Source organism: Leptidea sinapis, chromosome 13 (genome assembly GCF_905404315.1).
Source record: "Leptidea sinapis chromosome 13, ilLepSina1.1, whole genome shotgun sequence".
NCBI classification, from domain to species: Eukaryota; Metazoa; Arthropoda; class Insecta; order Lepidoptera; family Pieridae; genus Leptidea; species Leptidea sinapis.
Window position 1 is genome coordinate 11608756 of NC_066277.1, and position 21677 is coordinate 11630432.

The following is a 21677-nucleotide window of genomic DNA, read 5'->3' on the forward strand; positions in this document are numbered from 1 at the left end:
TTGCTTTTCAATATATTTCGTATAAGTTACAAAATGATTTCCATAAAATTGTGTATTACAATTATCATTTTCTTTATGTGTTATAACTCAGTAGCACAAAAGGTCTTCATTTTAAAGGATAGGATGTTTGATACTATAAATAAAAATTTACTGAAATCTATAAATAGTATCTTTACTACACTGAAATTAAAAAATGTAAACTACAAATCTGCTCATTTTAACAGACTAGTACAAATGAATTTATTCTTAGTTAATGCATCTAACAATTTCGGAGCAACTCTAGCCAATATAAAAGATATTGCAATAACTAAAGAAGTTAATGGCGCTAATGTATACAAAATGGTTAAAAATATATTGGAATGTAACGTAGAATACAATTTTAGCAATCATATCGAAGAGATTCCCACCAAAGTGATAAATAATATAATGATAATTTTAACGAATAGTCTAACTAAAACGACTAATATTTTTAATAAACTTAATGATAATTTCAACAACAGTAAAATTATTAATGCAAAGTCTTTAGCAATGTTGTCAAGTTATCTAGAAGGTAAAGGGTATGATGACACTTTTTATGACGAAAGTGATACGAATGAAAGCAACAAAACTGAAGAAACTTTTCTATCAGAAGCTAATCAATTTCAGAAATTTTTCAATGATAACTTATATGTTTGGAGTAAGTAAATATTTGCTTTATTGTATCTCTGTACATTATATATTTTGTAAATATATCCAAGTGATCAAATAAAGTACCAGGGACTTATTTTGAAACACAAAGTATGTATTTCATATCATAAGTGTTTCAAATATCATTTATCTAGTGTTAATTATAAGAAGATATTTTTTATGACAATAAGGGACGAGACGAGCAGGAAGTTCAGCTGGTGGTTATTGGTACGCCCTGCCCATTACAATGCATTGCCGCTCAGGATTTTTGAAAAATCCAATCATTCGCAATTGTAGTGCCGCTCAGCACTACAATTGCGCTCGCCTCCTTGAGACATAAGATGTAAAGCCTTGTTTGCCCAGTATTTCACTAGCTACGGCGCCCTTCAGACCGAAACACAATAATGCTTACACATTACTGCTTCACGGCAGAAATAGGCTCCGTTGTTGTACCCATAATCTAGCTGGCATCCTGTGCAAAGGAGCCTCCCATTGGTGAGATTTATACATATAATCATTCAAAATGGCATTGATCTGAAGCCCAGAATTCAAGTGGAAATACATAAAGGGGGTCCGTATGTACAAATACCTCGGGCTTGGGTAAATTGCCCGAGTAAGCGTTAAAAAGATGGAAAATGTTCTGTGCAGCCGTAAACTGTCCATAAAGCTCAGACTGAGAATACTCCACTGCTATATCTGGCTAGTAGTGCTATACGGTAGTGGAGGCTTGGACATGAAAGCTGACCCCTGAAACTTCTCGAAGTCTTTGAGATGTGGTGTTACCGCACAATGCAGCTGGACACAGGAAGTCTAGAACGTGAGAGTACTTCAGCGCGTCGCCAGAAGCCGGGATTTACTGCAAACCGTCAAGAAGAGAAAAGTTGAATATTTGGGCCACGTCTTGAGGCACGAGAGATACCGATTGCTTCAACTTATAATTATTGGCAAAGTAGTGGGCAAACGATGCGCTGGAAAAAGAAACATCCGGGAATAAACGAAGATTGCCTGCGTAGAAATACTATTTCGCTTGGCACAAGACCGCGAAAAATTAGCTGAGCTGACGGTCGACCTCCAGTAGTGGAGAGGAGTAGGGAGAGGCACAAGAAGAAGAAGAAGAATCATTCATATACCAATTATAAAGACTGTAAATTAAAATTGTTGCCATACAGAACAAATATATAACCAAACCACAATAACAAACTGAATATTCAACAGATTCCGCCACTGATACATCGAATATTGTAAATTCTCGAAGAATTTTTAATGGTTCTCCTTCAGCAGCTAATGAGTACCCCTTCATAGCCAGCATTCATATAAAAGGGAAATTCACTTGCTGCGGTTCAGTAATCAATAAAAAATTTATTTTATCCGCAGCTTCTTGCTTTCAGACGTGAGTATACTACATTAAATTTAAATTTTACGATAAACAAACATATTTCTTAACAATTTGGTATTTTCAAAGTGATAATTTATTATCTTCTAGATTATACGTCATTAATACTCCGTATGATGTATCAGTTGTAATCTCAGCAAAAACAGGAAGCGACTTTGTAAACGATCAGGGAGTACTCATACCAATTGTCGCTCTCACGATTCACCCGCAGTATAATCCGGCAACACTGAGGAACAATCTAGCGTTAGTGGAGATTGGAGACAGTACATATTTTAAGCGCCATAAAAATATAAAAAGAATACTGTATAAGGGAAGGGAAAACTTGAGAATTGGGGAAGGAGAAAGTTTCATAATCTTAGGATGGGGATCTCATATTGTGAGTAGTCTGTACGGCCCTACCACTCGGAGGCGTCTTTGGACAGTGAAGCAGTTACATGCAATTCTTACTGTTTTAATTTTTGAGAATCTTAAACGACTCTGTATATGCATTTATAAAACTTTTATCAGAACGTCTTGGTCGTCTTGTCACCTTCTCTGATGAAGAAATATGGGTTGCACTCCCAGAGTATTTTTATATTTTATATTTATACTAGGTATTACAATTATTTTACATTAAAAAGTTTATCTCTAAGAAAAATCAACTTTCATCCATAATTTCAACGACTCTTTCACCTTATTATCTTCATTATCAGCATCATCACCGCCAATCTCTAAAACTGATACAATAGGTTTATGGTAGCTGAAGTAAGAAACAATAATATTATAATAAAATAAAAAATGTAAATTTAAACAAAATAATAAGTAAGAAATAAATACAGGTGTAACTATCGCCTTAGGAAGAGTCTTCGCTAATGACAAAGTTTAAACCAAATAATGTAACTGTAAAAATATTTCACCGCTGAGATTCGATCCCTGCACCTCGCGGTATTTCAATTCGCAATCACAACAATTCAACTACTGGTCCAATGACCGTATGATCATTAAGTTGAAATAGCCGAACTATAATTAGTTAGAAGTATAAATCTTTCTATCCATAATTTCATCGACTGTCTTACGAATATTCGACCAGGCCACGCGTCCTGGCGCGAGATCTACATTTTATACCCATCCCAAGAAAAGTGCTCAACGCCGCTAAAGAAGTTTTTAATTTCGAAAATCCTTATGAGAGAAGGTGAGACGATTTTCATGATGGTCGAATGACGAACTTTAGGCGACTTCTAGCAATTATTATAAAACCTTTAAGACTTGTCTCGGAGTCTGTTATTTGTTGAATGTATAAAAGTTATTCATCACAAACTCTTTACATACAAGTATCTAAACGCAAGAACGCAAGCACTTCAATGCAATTACTTCATTTTTTTATAATCGTGACTTTACGGAAAATCCACTTATTTTAAGCTCATTTCTGCGAAGTATGTTTATAAAGAATAATTGCTCGCTTAAATAGTGTAACTACATGTCACTACACATCAATTCCAGGCATCCCAGACCAACTTTAAATTTAAGACGCTATCTTCAGCCATTCTACAAGTCGTAAATCAAGCAGAATGCAAGAAATTATACACAGCGTAAGTTTTATACCGAATAGGTTAAGAATAATATTTTTGGCTTCGTTTCATGTTGGCAACTTTTATACAAAATAAATCATGTGTATTTCAGAAACTATGTGACATACAAACACTTCTGCGGTGGCCTCGCTAGCAGAGGATCAGGAGCCTGTCATGTGAGTCATTCTTGGTTATATGCTAGAATATATTTTTATTGGGATTTGTTAAATTGATGATTATGTTTGGTTTAGGATTTACCGTTTCTTTGCATTCAAGACTCGTGACTATCCCAGAGCACGGCACGTGGATGTCATCTGAGCGCTCAACCGTTCGTTCCTTAGGAGCTGTCTCTCACATGTTGTTATTATATTTAGGTACTTAGATTCGGAAGTCAGCAGTAGCAGTAGAAGTGGTTGTATATGTAGTTTTTGTCCGGGGAACTTCTACTACTGCGACAATGTGAAGTCGCAAAATTTTGAAACCAGCGAAGTTCTTTCTGTGGTGGTTCCTATATGCAACAGGTTTGTTCTAAAGCAAAGTTCGATGCATCATCAACGGTTGACGATTAATATCAGGTAATCTGAACAGGATATCCCATCCTTATGGCCAGTAGCATGAATCCACGGCTTTCACTTCATATAAGTGTTAAACCGGTGTATTTATAATATCGTTTTAAAGGCGGTGCTGTCATCAATATTTACTAGAGTAGCCTCTTGATAGTGGCCTTGGTTTTTCTAGAAGATACATTACATGTTACAAAGAAGAAAAAATCACAAATATGACAAAGATATGTTTAACATGTTAGCCAAGCTATTCTTGAAATATAACTTCTACAGTCTCAACATTCATATGATGTCCTACCCAAACAACTACGAAAGTACTGCCCCATTTCTTCATTTCACAATTGTCAGCAATTCTTATCCAAATTGTCTTCCGTGGAACTTATGATAAGGACCATTCATTGTCATTGGAGGATTTCGCTTTGCTGGTCAGAACATCAGCAACACTGCTCCTTTTAATTTCAGTACGAGTTTATCTTTTAGTTCGAGTCTTGGCCATCACTATATGCTACAGATACAGTGCAATTCGCGATAAATAGGTATTCATATCAAATCTTAATCATTTGATTTGATTTGACTGTAACTTCTGCCACTTCTGAAGTAAGCTAGGAGTGATAAAGAATAGCATAAATGTTCAACTTCATAAATTATTACGAGTTAAAATAAAACATTTTTATCTATGAAACAAAGAGCTTGAACATAAAGATCCCATCACATGAGCTCGTAATCTTCAAATAATCACGAGTACTTCCATCCTTCAAGGCGGATCGACAGTAAAAGTGTACCGACATTTGTTTTACGACAGAAATAGGTGTACTAGCAGTACTCCCCTGGACAACGTACAAACAGCTTGATCTAGTATGTAATTCTATGGATATTTTAGCGAGATATCGGCGGCCCAGCCGTCCTTGGCAGTTATATTATTGGAGTGGTCAGCTTCGGACCACCTCAGTGCGGACAAGTCAACGCCCCGACAGTATTCACGAACATTGGATATTATACTGAGTGGATTGACAAAATCATTGGGGAGGTAGGATATTTTCAATTTATAACTAAAGAAATTGATACATGGCGTTGATCTATATTATAAGTTAGGTATATGAAAATAGTGTCAAAAGAGGTTCGTCTATCATTTTATTGTGGGTAGAACGCAAAGAAAGAATTTTATGTAGTTGGTGGCTTAGTCATTACTAATAGTTGCCCGTTGCATCAGCAACTAAAGGTTTTTATCTCAATAAAATGTTTAAGTAGGTATAACAGAGAGAGTTGTCATACTGAAACATGCAGGGCAAGCCTGTCAGCCATTAAGTTGGCATAGCGACATCCCATTATGCACAGACGAACGCCAAGAAAGGGAAGATATTAGTAGGATTATCCCTGTAAATATGATGAAAACGAATGTAATACCGATCGTTAAAAACAGAGCTGGTGACGTCTCCGACCCTAAAAACTACCGCACTATTTCTCTCACAACAATAATTTCAAAAAATTTTGAGAGATTTTTAATATCCCACTTAAATTGCAATATCAAATTACACTGCGGTCAGTTTGGTTTTCGTAGCGGTTTATCAACAGACTTAGCCATTTTTGCCTTAAAAAGTACTGTTAACTATTATCTCACTCGGGAAACATCCGTATATGGATGTTTCCTGGATCTGAGCAAAGCATTCGATGCTATTAATTACAATATTTTGTGGAATAAACTACGAGCTACCAAAGTACCTAGTAGGATAGTGGATTTGTTACAGTTTTGGTATCCAAACCAAATTAACCAAGTAAAATGGTAAAATGGTTTTTCCGATACCTATCGGTTAAATTGCGGCGTTAGGCAGGGTGGTCTGACGTCACCGATTCTATTTAACCTCTATGTAAATGAACTGATCGGTGAACTGAGCAGTGCTAGGGCAGGCTGCCAGATTGGAGGCGTCAGCGTTAACAATCTGAGCTACGCTGATGACATGGCTCTGCTCAGTCCCTCGGTCTGCGGCGTGCGGAGCCTTATTGACATTTGTGAAAAATATGCGGAAAAACATGGATTATTGTATAGTGTGTCTAAAACTAAAGTTATGATATTTAAATTCAAAAAAGGTCCAGAAAATGTACTGCCTATAAAACTATGTGGCTCCGAACTGCAATATGTGACTAAGTTTAAATATCTAGGACATGTATTAAGCGAGACGATGAAAGATAATGAGGACCTAGAGAGACAGAGACGGTCACTGGCAGCAAAAAGCAATATGCTGGCTAGGCGTTTCTCCCGCTGTTCCCGACAAGTAAAGGTCACCCTGTTCAAGGCCTACTTCCAGGCGCTCTACGCCTCTCAGCTCTGGTACAATTACACCAAAGCCACCTTTAACGCTCTCAGAGTGCAATATAACAATGCGTTTCGATCTCTACTGGGGTTGCCATGGAGGTGTAGCGCGTCGGGTATGTCTGCGATGCACAGGGTTGACGACTTTTATGCTGTAATGCGTAGGGCTAGAGCGGGATTTCTCACGAGATTATATAATAATCGTAATAATTGTATATTGAAAACGGTAAAACCTTACCACCGAAATAAACCTAATTTGTTTCTTATATAATAATGTTATTTTTAATATTTTTAATTTTCCATTTGTAATTTTTAATTCTATTTTATATAAATTTTCTTTTACTAATGAATGTTATCTAATTAATTAAGTAATGTGATATACCTTTTTTAATGCAAAATTGGCTATGGATGATATAATCTGTCCGAAATAAAATATTTAATTATTACTATTATAAAAATTTTATGGATTTTACTGCAGTAAGCCCGCAAAGGGAAGGTTATTTATCTCTTTTGCACATTTTTAAAGGATGTGCGGGTAACCTAATAACATACATTAAATTTTCAGGCTGAAGATAAATCACGAAATTTGAAAAATATCCAGAGTCGGTTTAAGATTCATCCGAATCCGATTAAAAAGAGAGCAGAGCATATGATAGAAGATTATTTTACAGATTTGTTACCTAAATTAATATCACCCACATGAAAGATGCTCCATAAAATAGAGCATGTATTAGTATTTCATACTAAAAATATAACATTTATTTTATCTAGGCTATTAAGGTTTTTTGTATAATTTGTTTTATTTAATTTTATTTTATTTTATTTATATATTTTCAGGTTATCATTTTTATTCCTAAACATCAAAATTATATTGATAACTATAGTGTGAGTTAGAATAATAACCTTAACGTCGTTATTACAACGTTGTGAATGATCGACACACGCATTATCTCCATGAAAACATTCCCCACTGGCAATTTTAGCATTTAGATTAGACTCTCCAAATAGACAAATAATCATATTCAAGCGAAATGAAGACCTCAAGCTCCTTTTCAGCTTGATCACTATTATTAGCAAAAATGTATGTAAGTAAGTATATCTTTATTTGGAACAAACACTACAAATACAAGAAAACATTTACAAAATATAATAACAAACAATATGAAAATCTTATCTAAATAATTACTAATATAATATACATGCCCAATCTACTTAAAATTAACATACATTAAGAAGCAAAGGAAAAACTAAAGTAAGGCTTATTCTATGTCAACATTGCCATTTTTTTTCATCAAAGGCATAAAAGGCATTTATTTTCTCAAAATTGATTCCTTTAGAATTTTTTTGATGTTAGTTCGAAGACTACCACCACATCGGAAACAAATAGCGGTCTAAAAGAGAAGCAATTGCCGCCACAAGATTGGTTACATTCTCCATTCATAGCGGGAAAAATTTTGGGAGTGCATAATATTTGAATTGAATTCCCAAAATCGCCCTGAAGCAAAAGATTCTCGTCAAATATTTTCTTCGCGGCCTCCCTTTGAGTATGTACCACCTAAAACGAAGTTTTGATTTTAGCACCCCATTTTTAACATCTCTTAAGAGCTGCAAATGCTAAATCTTCTTCTATCGACAGCTCAAAATGTGGAGGTATTCCAAATATCAAATTTTGACGTAAGTAAGTATATATATATATTCACTATACACCAAGAAGCACGGCCTTAATATTTTCACATTAATTCATCATTCAAGCATAATTCAGAGGAAAGATTTTACAAACGCAGCTCTCTATTTCAGATTTGTCCATTTTATACTTACTCATGGGCGTGAAGAAACAGCATACCTACGCGTTCTAGGTGCCAACCATAAAATATGTAAATGAGGTCACAACTTAATAGTTTTAATACGCCAAAATTTAATGTGTGTATGTTAAATCCAGTTGGTTGAAATATCAATACGGAGACTTCTTGTAAAGAGTCACTATTGAAAATTATTGTTTATATCATTGAATGAAGCGGCACCATATTATACCATCTGTGAACATTTCAAAGGTGTTTTAGAGGTACATAAACACTGTTAATGACTGTGGTATTTAGATTACTTAAAGAATGTTATAGATAGAGCACCAATAGCTAAAGATTAGGATTTATCGTAACATCACTTGTTCAAAGAACTTCAAAGAGTCCATAACGTGAAATAAGGCACCCCCAAAATATTTCCGTCGTCAATTTTGTAAGTAATATAAGCAAACAAAAGTTGTCACGTTTTGATATTTACCAGTGGATGGCTCCTTTGCACAGGATGCCGGCTAGATTATGAGCACCACAACGGCACCTATTTCTGCCGTGAAGCAGTAATGTGTAAGCATTACTGTGTTTTGGTCTGAAGGGCGCCGTAGCTAGTGTCTTCTATAACATCTTATGTCTCAAAGTGATGAGCGCAATTGTAGTGCCGCTCAGAATTTTTGCCTTTTTCAAGAATCCTGAGCAGCGCTGCATTGTAATGGGCAGGTCGTATCAATTATCATTAGCTCAACGTCCTGCTCATCCCTTATTTTCATTAAAATAAATTCACCTAAGATGTAATAGTAATTATGATTCTGTACCACTTTTCATTGATGACAACATTCTGGCACGCATCATCTTTAAATAAGTGTGGGCCAACGAGTTCTCTTCTCCAAAAAACTACCAATAGTGGCTTTGATGGATGTAGGTAAGTAATTATTCTCGATAAAGGTGTGCGTTTTTGTGGTTTGCGGTGTTTGCGGTTTTTCTTCTTTGATGTGAATCTTTTGCAGTGAACTGTATTTGTGCGTGGTATTTTGACCTGAAATTATTTCAGGAATGAGGAGATCCGTAGTAGAACCAAAGTAACTGACATAGTCCAAACGATTGCGAAACTGAAGTGGCAGTGGGTACATAGTTCGACGGACAGATGGCCGTTGGGGCAGTAAAGTCCTCGAATGGCAATCACCCCACAAGATGGACCGACGATCTGGTCAAGATCGCCGGAATACGTTGGATGAGGGCAGTGCAGGACCGATCGTCGTGGAAATCTTTGGGGGAGGCCTTTGTCCAGCAGTGGACGTCTTCCAGCTGATGATGATGATGGTGATTTTGACCTAATTGAATTTTTCTATGTTTGCGATTTTGTTTAGATTACAGAATATGTCAACGTCAGATACTTTCATAGGACACAATTTTGAGGCTGTAAGGGTAAAACATGTTCCGAGCAGCGTCACACCGTGTGGGATACTTTCTACCACTCCGCAGCTCCGTGCGCCACGTGTATGGGACCAGCAGGATTGGTGACCGGGACGTGGTGGGCCACGGGATAAACGGCAGCGCAAACTATATGGACAGTGCTTTGTTTCCGTTTCCAGCGGTACGGTTTAAGGAAAACTCAAAGGAAATATACGTAAGATATGTATTTATAAATAAGCCATCAAGAATTAGTCAAGATTTTGCTGTCGACACTGTCGAACAATGGATCCGTAACATGAACGTACACTCCGTCTACAAAATTTGTTTTTATATCAAACGTTTTAAGAGACTCGATTTGCAATGATTACAACCAAGCTGTCGGAAACACAGTTTGACATCTTGTGCTGGTCGAATTTGAATACTTACGTCCGTATAATGCGGTGTTGTCCATAGTAAGATTAAATCAAATTTTATGATTCAAGAAGTTCTAAAGTTTTGTTTTATGATCAAAACACATACACCTAAATAAACAATCTAAATATTAATACATTAAATAAAGCCTTGTTACGAAAAAAGCACTCACGTATTAGTGAGGAGCTTTGTTTGATTTTTTGCAATTTTTTTTTCTCGAAAACGCTAACGATATAACTTCATCTTTTGAGCAAAGTTGGCATTTTCTCTACCTAAAATAAAAGAATGCCTTTATAATAAATAATATTATTTAATCACAGGTTAAATTTTACCTTTTATGCTTATTTATTGATGAAAGAGTAAAATTTTCCTGGGATTCCGCCATTTTATTTGACTGATTATTATTTTCATTTTATATTCTATTTATAATTCATTAATACCATTCGCACATTTTAAAATATTCACTCATTAAATTAAATAATTGATAATAAGAAATTGAAGGTTATATTAGTACATATTAATAATATGACGTTGCTATTGAATATTAACTAATATGGCTGTATGGGCTCGAAACCTTTGCCTATCCTAATAATGGACGAAGAAACCAAAAACAAATTAACGAAGTGTTAACGAATGTAGCAAATGTCAGAAAAATTCAGATAACTTTTATATTATTCATTACAAAAGTAGTAATAAATAAGCAAATTATACACTTGGAGATTTTCAAAAAATATTACTGAGCATATTGAAATGTTTTTTTTTAAAACCATAAAATTATATCGGCTTAAAAAATTGTTTCAATTGACTTTTTTACTGAGCGTTACTTCCGTCAGAGAAAAAATCTAAGTTACCCCTAAGTCGCGCCTAAAGAAGTTTTACTTCAAAAATATAACGTGTTTTGTAACCGTGACCAGCCCAGCGAAACTCTCTAAGAAAAAAGTGATTCACTCGATTGTATGAAACATGCAGTCATTGATAGATTGACACATGACGGCTATACTTGTAAAAATCGGAGATAGCCGAAATCCACTACGTTTTAAGCAACAGTTCGCTTTCAAAATTCAAACTCAGCTGGTAATCCACGGTACTTCGTCGCTATACTGTAATTACTACTATTTCAAACTTATGTCACATCACTGCACGTTTCATTCTAAATTTTCAATTTTTACTTCGGCAATCCCCCCTCTTATTACGTAGTATTTACATCCTCTTTCACTGTATCTATGATCTTATGGCATATTACACACAATTATTTTTTTCTAATGAAAGCTATTCTGTTCATAATGTTCGTTTTATATTTTTCTTATTTTTGTTTAGTTTAGAATAGCTTGTTGGTGTGTCTATAATAAATAAATAGGAGAACTCTTAAGGTCTTACAAATAAACTTGGTATAAAGTTATAACTGATGATAAACAAAGAAAATGCAAAATGTTTTTAATATCGTTGACAACAACAGTGTTGTTGTCAACAACATTATTGACAGCAATACAATGATAATTTTGAAGTTTTCCGAATGACAATCTGCCTTGCAAATAAACGCGGGAAACGTTATACGTCCGAACAAACCATTCGTAAGCAAAATGTCTATTTGTTAACATTTTACATATTCTTGGTTTATGCTTAGTTATAACTTTATGCCAATTTTATTTGTAAGGCCGTTAATGTATTTAGTTTTTTTTATTGTTGGTGATACATAGTAAAAACTTATTGTAGGCTCTTCGAGAGAAAGAAAAGGGTGATTGGCGAATGTTGAGCTGTGAGGAGAAGAAGGCTCTGTATCGCGCGTCGTTCTGTCAGACATTTGCGGAGTTCCAGCACCCGACCGGCAGCTGGAAGTTCTGCGTGGGCGTCGCACTCATTTGTATCTCCTTCTGTTTCTGGATGAGCATGTTCAATCACTTTTTTGGTAAAAAACGACCCACATCCCACTTGTTACAAACCACATTATTGAAGGTTGTCTCTCAATGAAATACCACACGAAAATACTCTCATATTTTCCGTACTTAATCAATATTTAGAATACAACAAAAAATTAAGACAATAAAGGTGAAAACGTAAATGTGCATAAATAGATTATGTAACAAATCTTTGAAAATATGTATCGAAATTCAATTTAAGTTTTTTTTATTAAAATAGGGTAAAGACAAACAGATGGTTATTGAACCATCAGCTGAACGTACGCAGGGCGTATCAATATACGCCCTGCCCATTACAATGCAGTGCCACTCATGATTCTTGAAAACCCAAAAATTCTGAACGGCACTACATTTGCGTTCGTCACCTTGAGACAAGATGTTAAGTCTCATGTTCTTAATAATTTCACTAGCTACGGCGCCCTGTAGACCGAAACACAATAATGTTTACACATTATCGTTTCACGGCAGAAATAGACGCCGTTGTTGGTACCCATAATCTAGCCGGCATTCTGTGCAATAATTGTACTGTCTGTATAATAATTTTGAATTTGATCTCAGCCACCTTTAGAACCTTTAGAAACTCCAAAAATAATCCCAAATTCTCCTTCCTTCCATTTCATCAGCTTTCTTTTGCCGTCTTTCTTTTTATGCCCACCCAATCTAAAATAAGTATCCCTCGGGAACGGGGACAACTTATGATGATTGGTTGAGTAGTTAAAGCGTGAAAACATACCAAGCATACCTACAGGCCGTCATATATACATCATCATAATCAGCCGGAAGACGTCCACTGCTGGACAAAGGCCTCCCCCAAAGATTTCCACGACGATCGGTCCTGCACTACCCTCATCCAACGTATGGACTATCGGTAACTTTGGTTCTCTTACGGATCTCCTCATTTCTGATTCGATCTCGCAGGTAAACTCCGAGCATTGCCCTGTCCATTGCCCTCTAAGCAACCATGTGCTTTCTCATAAGGCCCATAGTTAGCGACCACGTCTGCGTACCGTAATTCATCACTGGCAACACACACTGATTGAAAACCTTTGTCTTCAGACACTGTGGTGTTTGGAACGAGAAGATTTTACGGAGCTTCCCGAACGCTACCCATCCGACATATAGCCGTCATTTAGCAATTAGTGACCCCGTTTCACTCCCTGTGTAGGTATCGACATCGGAAGTACTTGCGGCGGCCTCTGCACAGTAGGCCAGCGAGTAGGGACTCAAGAGCGAGCAGTGACGCAAGCGCGAGCTTAGTTGTCACGTACTTCACAGATCCGATCAATCCTTTTAATATTATAAATGTTACAGTTTGTATGTCTGGATGTATGTTTGAACTTCTTTAACGCAAAAACTACTGAATGGATTTTGATGAAACTTTACAATAATATAGCTTACACACCAGAATAACACGCTATTATTTATAAAACTATCGCGTGAATTATACTTTATATGGCAAAACAACGTTTCCCGGGTCAGCTAGTATTTTATAAATAGAGTAGAAACATAAATTAAGCAAAGCATATTGAAGGTCATTGCGATCAAAATTTAAATTTTTATGCTTCCAAAAGACGCTGAAACATTGTAATTTAAACTGATTATTATTATAATGAAATTACCATTCATGATATTATTACACATACATATTAATTTCCTTTAAACTACGAGTAGTAGGTTTGACTATGTCGTGGTCTTCTGATGTATACATGACTATCTGCAACTAATGTAGTTTGACAACGAAATAATATTGATTTAAATATACGATAACATACCTATTTATATTATATATGGGGATATAAGTGGGATGTTTTCAGTGGAATCTTGCAGAATACTACCGATCGATTTGCATCGCAGATGGTGGATTCTGTCTACATTATAAACATTCCATAAATCTGTTCACTGGTGGCTCCAAGTAGCTGTTATGCATGCAGCGGCCGTATCCCGGTAAACCGTGTCGATCCACGGGCTAAATCCAGTGAAGGGGACTGAGTTTCACAAACTTAGTTTAATGGGCTGATTCCCCCATAAATTGCATACAGTCTGCAGCGGCTCGGAAGGCGGACACCGTCAGTATGGCTTCAAACCCGGCGACCGTGACGCAGCAGCAGTGCAGCTGTGACATGCCTGATAGGGCGTATGTCGGGATCCAAGAGATATGCGGCCAGTCACTGCATCTCCTAGTGCTAATCAGTCGTAGCAGACTTCCGCCCCACTGGTAATAAGGACTGGAAGACGAGAGAGTGGGTTCGTGTATGCGCAAATGCTTACCCACTTTAATATATTCCCGCGCTGATGACCCCTGGCTCATTACTGGACGGAGAGTGCAAGTCCTGCGGCGATGAGGACTGGCGGTGGGCACTGAGCAGGTGAGTTTGGTCCCTAGCTAGATCTTTGCACGTACGGCGGTTGGGTGGTGACAGTCGTATTGGAACTCACTAGAGGCGAGAGAACTGGTACGGCAGCTCACCCGACGACAAAGCAGCCCTATTTAGGGATCGCACTGCTTTCCCCAATCCGGGGAGGGGCCTAGAAAAGGTGGCCTAAACAAAGCTCGCCTCAATGCAACCCAAGTGGCTAAACGCGGTCATCTGGTCACCAATTAAAAGCGGTCGAAAGAAACATAAATTAAATGCATTCTTAAATTGAGCTGCGTGGAACGTAAGAACGCTACTGGACAATGAAAACAACCTCTGTCCTGAGAGGAAAACTGCACTCATAGCGCGTGAATTGTCCCGCTATAACATCGACATAGCTGCACTCAGTGAGGCACATTTAGCGGATAGCGGTGAGCTCTGTGAGGAATTGGGTGGATATACGTATTACTGGGAGGGTAAACCTGCAAATGAACGAGCCGCAAATGGTGTTGGATTTGCGATCCGAAACAACATCGCTAGATCGCTAGTGGAGCCTCCAAAAGGGATCAATGACAGGCTCATGACACTACGACTCCACATGGCTCCCAGGAAATACCTACATCTTGTAAGCGTGTATGCGCCTACTATGACAACACCTGATGAGGACAAACTTCAATTTTATGAGAATCTGCGTGATGTTTAGCTGGGGATTCCAGATTGTGACAAGTTGATTCTGCTGGGTGACTTTAATGCGCGTGTTGGCACAGAATATATCGCCTGGAAGAACGTACTGGCGAGACATGGAGTAGGTATGTGCAACACCAACGGTGTTGCTCTCCTGACGTTATGCTCCGAATTCAACCTCAGCATAACAAACACATTCTTCAGGCTACCCGATAAATACAAGACATCTTGGATGCACCCACCCTCTGGGCACTGGCATCTTCTTCATTGTAATCATTTCTTCTTGATTGTACTGGCATCTTCTTGATTGTAATCAAGAAGATGCCAGTACAATGTATCATTGTACGCCAGCGAGACCTGAGAGATGTACTTATTACAAGAGCAAAGCGTGGTGCCCAAGGCTGGACTGACCATCGTCTTATTAGATCCAGGATGAGGCTTTACTACAAGCCTCCGCGTAGAGCAGAACACAGGATTCCAGCTCGACTTGCTTGTGCGCGTTTGGTGCGTGATGAGGGACTGTGTCGTGAGCTAGATGCGGAATTTGAGGCAGCAATGCCCAGCACTGATGATATTACCTCAGTGGATGCCAGGTGGCGTACATATTCCAAGGCTCTCTATGGTGTTTCTCAGCGAGTTATTGGCACACCCCATAAAAAACATCAAGACTGGTTCGATGATTCTGATGTGGAAATACGGCAGCTTGTTGAAAACTATCGTCTCGCTCTAAGAGGAGTCATCAGTGCAGGGCAGCGGAAGTCTCTTCAGCAGGATCTTAAAGCAAAGATCCGAGAACAAAAGGATAGTTGGTGGCGCCGTAAAGCCTAAGAACTACAATGGTTAGATGACACTAGCCAAACAGCAAATTTTTTCGAAGGGCTAAAATCCGTTTACAGACCCCGCGCTAAAAGGACTGCCCCTGTTTACTCGCGAGATAAAGCTAAGAAGTTGACAGATCCAAATAAGGTTCTTCTTCGTTGGGCTGAACACTTTAATAAAGTACTCAATCCCGGTAGTCAAGCAGCAGATCAGTGTTACATTAATTCACTTGAGAGGTTGCCATCTGCTTCGGGCTTGGATGACCCGCCTTCGTACGCCGAGTTCGTTACTGCGATCAACCGTTTAAAAAATGGTAAATCACCTGGTTCGGACAGTCTGTCTTCTGAATTTTTCAAATGCGGTGGACCGAGTATCAGGTCCAGACTTTTTGAACTTATCAAACTGATTTGGGATGTTGAGATGGTTCCACAGGACTGGAAGGATGCTTCTATTAGCAAGCTATATAAAGGCAAAGGGGACCTCTCTGATTGTGGCTCGTATAGAGGCATTGCATTGCTTTCCACAGCTGGCAAAATTCTGGCGCACATCATCAATAGTCGCCTTAGTAATTTAGCTGAATGCTGCCTTTTTGTCTGCCTTCCAGAGACCCAGTGCGGGTTCAGACCTAAAAGAGGTACGGTTGATGCCATCTTTGTAGTCAAGCAACTTCAAGAAAAAAGTTTTGAACAACACCGCGACCTCTATTTATGTTTTGTGGACCTGGAAAAGGCCTTTGACCGTGTTTCTAGGAACGCCCTCTGGATTGTTCTAGAAAAATGTGGCTGTCCTGCAAAGTTCGTCAATTTAGTGCGCCAGTTCCACGAAGGCATGAAAGCCCGTGTGCGTCACGAAAACAACTTTACAGACCAGTTCCCGGTCACTAGCGGTGTCAAGCAAGGCTGTGTAATGGCTCCGACCCTTTTCGCTATCTACTTCGCTGCAGTAATGAATGACGCTCTTAAAAGCTGTAATGACAAGATTACCATAAATGTCCGCATGGACAAAAGCGTTTTCGACCTCGCACGTCTCAGAGCAAAACGGAAAATAGACTCTGTTTCAGTAATAGATGTTCTGTATGCCGACGATGTCTGCCTTATGGCTGACAGTTTGAACGACCTACAGAGTTTTTTGGACAAAGAGTCCTGTCGTAAATTCGGCTTAGTAATCAGTGCTTCTAAGACCCAGATTCTAAAACAACCCGCGAAAGGTAAATCTGCGGACGATGGTGTTGTTTACCTACGAGGAACACCACTGCCAGAAGTAAGTACCTTCCGGTACCTTGTAACTATTTTGCGCAGTGATAATCGTCTAGAGTCTGAGATCTCTGCGCGAGTCGCCAAAGCAGCTGCAGCTTTCGGTGGTCTTAACCGACGAGTTTGGAAATCACATGACCTGAAACTCCACACAAAACTCGCTGTCTACAGGGCCATAATCTTACCATTGTTGCTCTATGCCTCGGAGACCTGGTGTCTTTACAAGAGAGATATCAGACGCCTTGATAACTTCCACTAATAATCCAACATCTTTATATAATTCTAGCTGACCCGACAGACGTTGTTCTGTATATAATAAATAAAATAATGTTTTTATATGAATTTGTCAATAATATATCATAACATCAAAAATTACTTCGTAAAATATGCACCCTGCTGTCGTAATGAAATTGTTTCACAGCAGAACTGTCAAACCGTGCTTCAATAAATTCTCTTATAGAAATTATGTATGGACACATCGAAGGAAAAAAAATTGTTGTTTTTATTTAATTTAGCAGCATTTTCCTATTTATTCACCTTTTAAACCTTCTCTGGACTTCCACAAATAATTCAAGACCTAAATTTGCCAAATCGGTCCAGCCGTTCTCGAGTTTTAGCGAGACTAACGAACAGCAATTCATTTTTATATATATAGAAGATTACAATAGACTTATAAATAAATTAACAGATATGCTAATTTAGGATTAAGAATAATTATAACAAAACTTTAATAGGAATCCATCTGTTATTTTATGCTAGTATTATTACGTTAATAATAATTGTCTTTAATAGGTGTGTGTGTGTGTTTGTGTGGTCGTGTGTAAGTGTAGGCGAGTGAGGGTGTGGGTGATTGAGTGTTTTCGTGTTTATGTTATACAATTATATTTTCGTGTGTTTTAAGTATTGAGATTTCGTGTAAAATGCGTTGCTTAGACATCACAAAAATGTCGATACCTGCGTACTCAGTAATCACTAATTACACCGTATTGTATGACCGCAAGAGTCCCTATTTCTTTTAATGGATTTTGATGAGTTCTGTACTTGTACTATTATATATTACTAGTGGACCCAACAGACGTCCTGTACATACGTCTTAAATATGAAAAATCGGTCCAGCCGTTAGAAACAGTTCACTAACATACACATGAGCAGGAGAATTATATTATATGGACGGAATTGAGAATCTAAACCAATCTCAAATTCACTGAAACAAACAAAAAATTATCAAAATCGGTCCAGCCGTTTAGGAGGTAGTTTAATTGTGAATCTAAACCATTCTCGAATCCACCTGAAGACACACACTAACATTTTATACTGATGTAATGAATGTGAATGTTTGTTACCAAGTAAGGGGTGTTTATATGTAGATATTCATAAATTTACCGTTGTGTGTTGTCAGTACAGGCTATCAGTTTGATGAAAAAGATATATAAACAAATTTCTTAACATTTTGCATTTATAATATTAATTTAAATTATATCTAGTAAATGATCCGCTGCCGCCCTCATTCTCAAAGGAGTCACAGATGGCTCAACTGAGGAGAATGTTGGAGCTACGGGTGAACCCGATCGACGGACTGTCTTCCAAGTGGGACTACGACAATGATCGATGGAAGGTATAATGCAGAATTAAGAACACTAATAAATTGGTATCAAATTCAAATTCAATTTTCTTTATTCAAAATAACTTATTGAACGTCAAAAACCCATTCAAAATAGACTGCGTCAGACCTGAGAAGAACGGGCGCAAGAAACTTAGCAGGTTATTTTAATAAAAATATGGATAACAATGTGATATCGTACAATAAACATTTATAATTAAAGAGCCTGAGGGTGTTCGCTTCATTCCCAGTCTGTGGTATCATAAAGAAAATCGTTTATGCATTAGTAACCGTTCCCACACAAACGTTTTTAACAATTCTTTTAAATTTCGTAACACATTTGTTTTGTACATTTTCTGGGATCATATTGTAGAAGCATATACTTCGCCCAATAAAAGACCTTATGCCTACTAACTCGACTTAACCGAGTAGTAGGCATAACAATTTTATGTTGGTTCCTCGTGTTAACATTATGATTGTCACAGTTTCTAGCAAATCCCTAATGTGCTTTGAGCATATAGAACATTATTAAGAATATATTGAGAAGCAATATTCAAAATGTTTTTTTTCTTAAATTGTCCTGTTAATGATTCTTTAGGACCTAGTTTATAAATAAAATCAAATCAATCAGTCAGCTAATCAAATGTACTACTAGGGTTGTCAACTTTTATTAGAAGAAATGTAGTATATCTGATTTCAAAAAAGGTAAATAGAGTACGGACTTCCAAAAGCGAGTATCATTTATATAATATATCTTTTTTTTTGTACTTTTTGCAACACAACAATTTTTATGGGTTTTAAAATAATTGTTTGAATCCTTTTTTTGGTTATGATAATGGGTTTGCATAATATAACATGACTGGCAATAGTATAGTAAACATTGTGTAAAAAAGAGTATTTTAGCATACTCTATTAGCGTTATATATTATTATAGCAGCAGGAGGCTACTTTGCACAGGAAGCTGCCATGATTATGGGTACCACAACGGCGCCTATTTTTGCCATGAAGCAGTAATGTATAAACATTACTGTGTTGCGGTATGAAGGGCGCAGTAGCTAGTGAAATTACTGGGTGAATAAGACTTAACATCTGATGTATCAAGGTGGCGAGCGCCATTTTAATACCGCTCAGAAATATTGGGTTTTTCAAGAATCCTGAGCGGTACTGCATTGTAAAGCTGAACGTCCTGCTCGTCTCGTCCCTTATTTTCATTAAAAAAATAGAGTAGGTACGCCTACATGATACTCTATTTTAGATTTCGGTTGACAGCCCTATTTACTACACGTCATACTTATTGCGCCTGTGTCTAAAATAAACTACGTGATGACTTCCCAATAAAAACCAATTTTTATTTATTTACATCGGCTTTACTCACAGTTTATCGGTGTGAGTACCGACTAGATTCCAGGACCATTCGAAGCTCCTTTATCAGAGGGAGTGTAGTAGGTTCGAGATAACGTTCGGCGCAAATCCGCAGTATGACACTGCGGATTTGCGCTCGTAATGCGCGGCTTAACAGGGCGGGGGACTTGGAGTGCATCGGCGGTGATGACAAGCATGGTATCACTGAAACTATGTCACAATTTGTGTTCACGGGTGCACAAAATGTCCTCACAATGTCCACTATGTAAGCATCGGCACTATTGGTCTTATTCGGAGATGCGTTTTATATACCTACATGGCCATTATTCTGTGTGGCTGTTTTAGTGGTAGTAGTAGAAGATATAATTATTGTTTTGATATAATATGTACTATTATATGTTATGTTTATAAAGTGTAAACCCTCACTTCTAGGATTAGCACAAATAAAATTTAAAAAACAAAATTTTATAACGAGGCGGTACTCGAACGGTTGGCTCAGATGGTTAGAGCACCGGCACGAAACGCCAGAGGTCGTCGAGTCCCGCATCGTTCATAAAAAAATATTGTTTTTCAAATTTTATTTGTATATGTACTATTATTTCACAGTAAAATGTGAATGCAAATATGTTTTGTTTTAGTTAAAATTTCCATTTAAAATCAATATATTTCATTGTTTAATAGACCTTTTAATTATTATTTTATTTTTCAGTAATTAATAGTTTTGGACCGGACTGGATTATTGAATTAGAAAAAGGTATTTTCTTTATGGATGAAATTGAATTTTTGTATTAATTATGTAAGAATGTATTGAATATGTATATAAATAAAATTTTACGTTACAAGCAAATGTGTTATTAAGTACTCAAACTTGTTTTTATAATTAAGACGTCTCACTCTGATCTACTGTTGTATCCACTGACCTCTACTATATACCACTGGACTGGCGGCTGTCAAAGTACTATTGTGCCTGTTTGATATTCGCCATTTTGGCGCTGTTGGCCATGTAGCGAGAGTCTGCGGTACTATAACTAGTGATGACAACCTCAGCAAACATCGATAGATCGAAAAAATCTTATGTACTTTATTACGTTGATTCTTGAAGTATAATAACACGGAAAACGAACGAAATTAATTCAAAATGCAAAAATACTTCAGAGTATTGTACGTTCCTTACCAGCTATTTGTATTATACGTCAAAATTAATTTTCTGGACGCTCGCAAATGGCGCTTCAAATAGGTACAAAAAATTTGCTGTCAAACATACGGAACAGCTTGTCCAGTGGTATTTATACAGGTCAGTGGTTGTAACGCAAGTCACACTGAATTTAACCACTATGTTCAACACAAGTTGTAGTCAGCTGTAGTCAACTCATTTAAGTTTAAAACAAGCGTTTGTAGTAATAACACGCATTTGAGTTCTTGTTTTTTATTGTAAATATGCCTTTGGTTATATTGAATTTAGATAATGTCTTAAAAACTCTAAAAACACAAGTAAAATCAAGAACTGACCTTAAGTTACTAAGTTCGACATATTATTTCAAAATTACTTCATTTATTTATATTTTATCGATTTACCTGGTGACGAGATGTCATCGCGG

At 37.2% G+C, this 21677-nt stretch overlaps 1 protein-coding gene across 12 annotated transcripts; it reads left to right on the forward strand.

Annotated features, from left to right (window-relative positions):
• The first annotated feature begins 45 nt into the window (after positions 1-45).
• Positions 46-20926, forward strand: LOC126967412 (cytochrome c oxidase subunit 4 isoform 1, mitochondrial-like). Of its 12 annotated transcripts, XM_050811865.1 has the most exons (14): positions 60-676; positions 1882-2056; positions 2150-2435; positions 3539-3627; positions 3719-3782; positions 5050-5196; positions 7043-7204; positions 7315-7566; positions 8056-8539; positions 9131-9189; positions 9670-9894; positions 11805-11997; positions 18602-18732; positions 20789-20926. In XM_050811865.1, exons 11-14 carry the CDS (start codon positions 9700-9702, stop codon positions 20789-20791), a joined length of 522 nt encoding a protein of 173 aa, XP_050667822.1. In that variant the 5' UTR covers positions 60-676; positions 1882-2056; positions 2150-2435; positions 3539-3627; positions 3719-3782; positions 5050-5196; positions 7043-7204; positions 7315-7566; positions 8056-8539; positions 9131-9189; positions 9670-9699; the 3' UTR covers positions 20792-20926. The 12 variants fall into 12 exon arrangements, 6 of the variants coding, with proteins under 6 accessions (XP_050667817.1, XP_050667822.1, XP_050667821.1 ...); XM_050811864.1 differs by lacking the exon at positions 9131-9189 and having other exon boundaries at positions 8056-8709; XM_050811863.1 differs by lacking the exon at positions 9131-9189 and having other exon boundaries at positions 61-676; positions 9635-9894.
• Positions 20927-21677: the final 751 nt, after the last annotated feature.

What these genes read in the sequence shown, in the direction of transcription:
- LOC126967412 (XM_050811860.1), top strand. Translation starts at nt 76, where the DNA reads ATGTGTTATAACTCAGTAGCACAAAAGGTCTTCATTTTAAAGGATAGG. An exon ending in TGATAACTTATATGTTTGGA is followed by an intron (nt 677 to 1,881) that starts GTAAGTAAATAT and finishes AATATTCAACAG; the next exon opens with ATTCCGCCACTGATACATCG. An exon ending in TTGACAAAATCATTGGGGAG is followed by an intron (nt 5,197 to 7,042) that starts GTAGGATATTTT and finishes TTAAATTTTCAG; the next exon opens with GCTGAAGATAAATCACGAAA.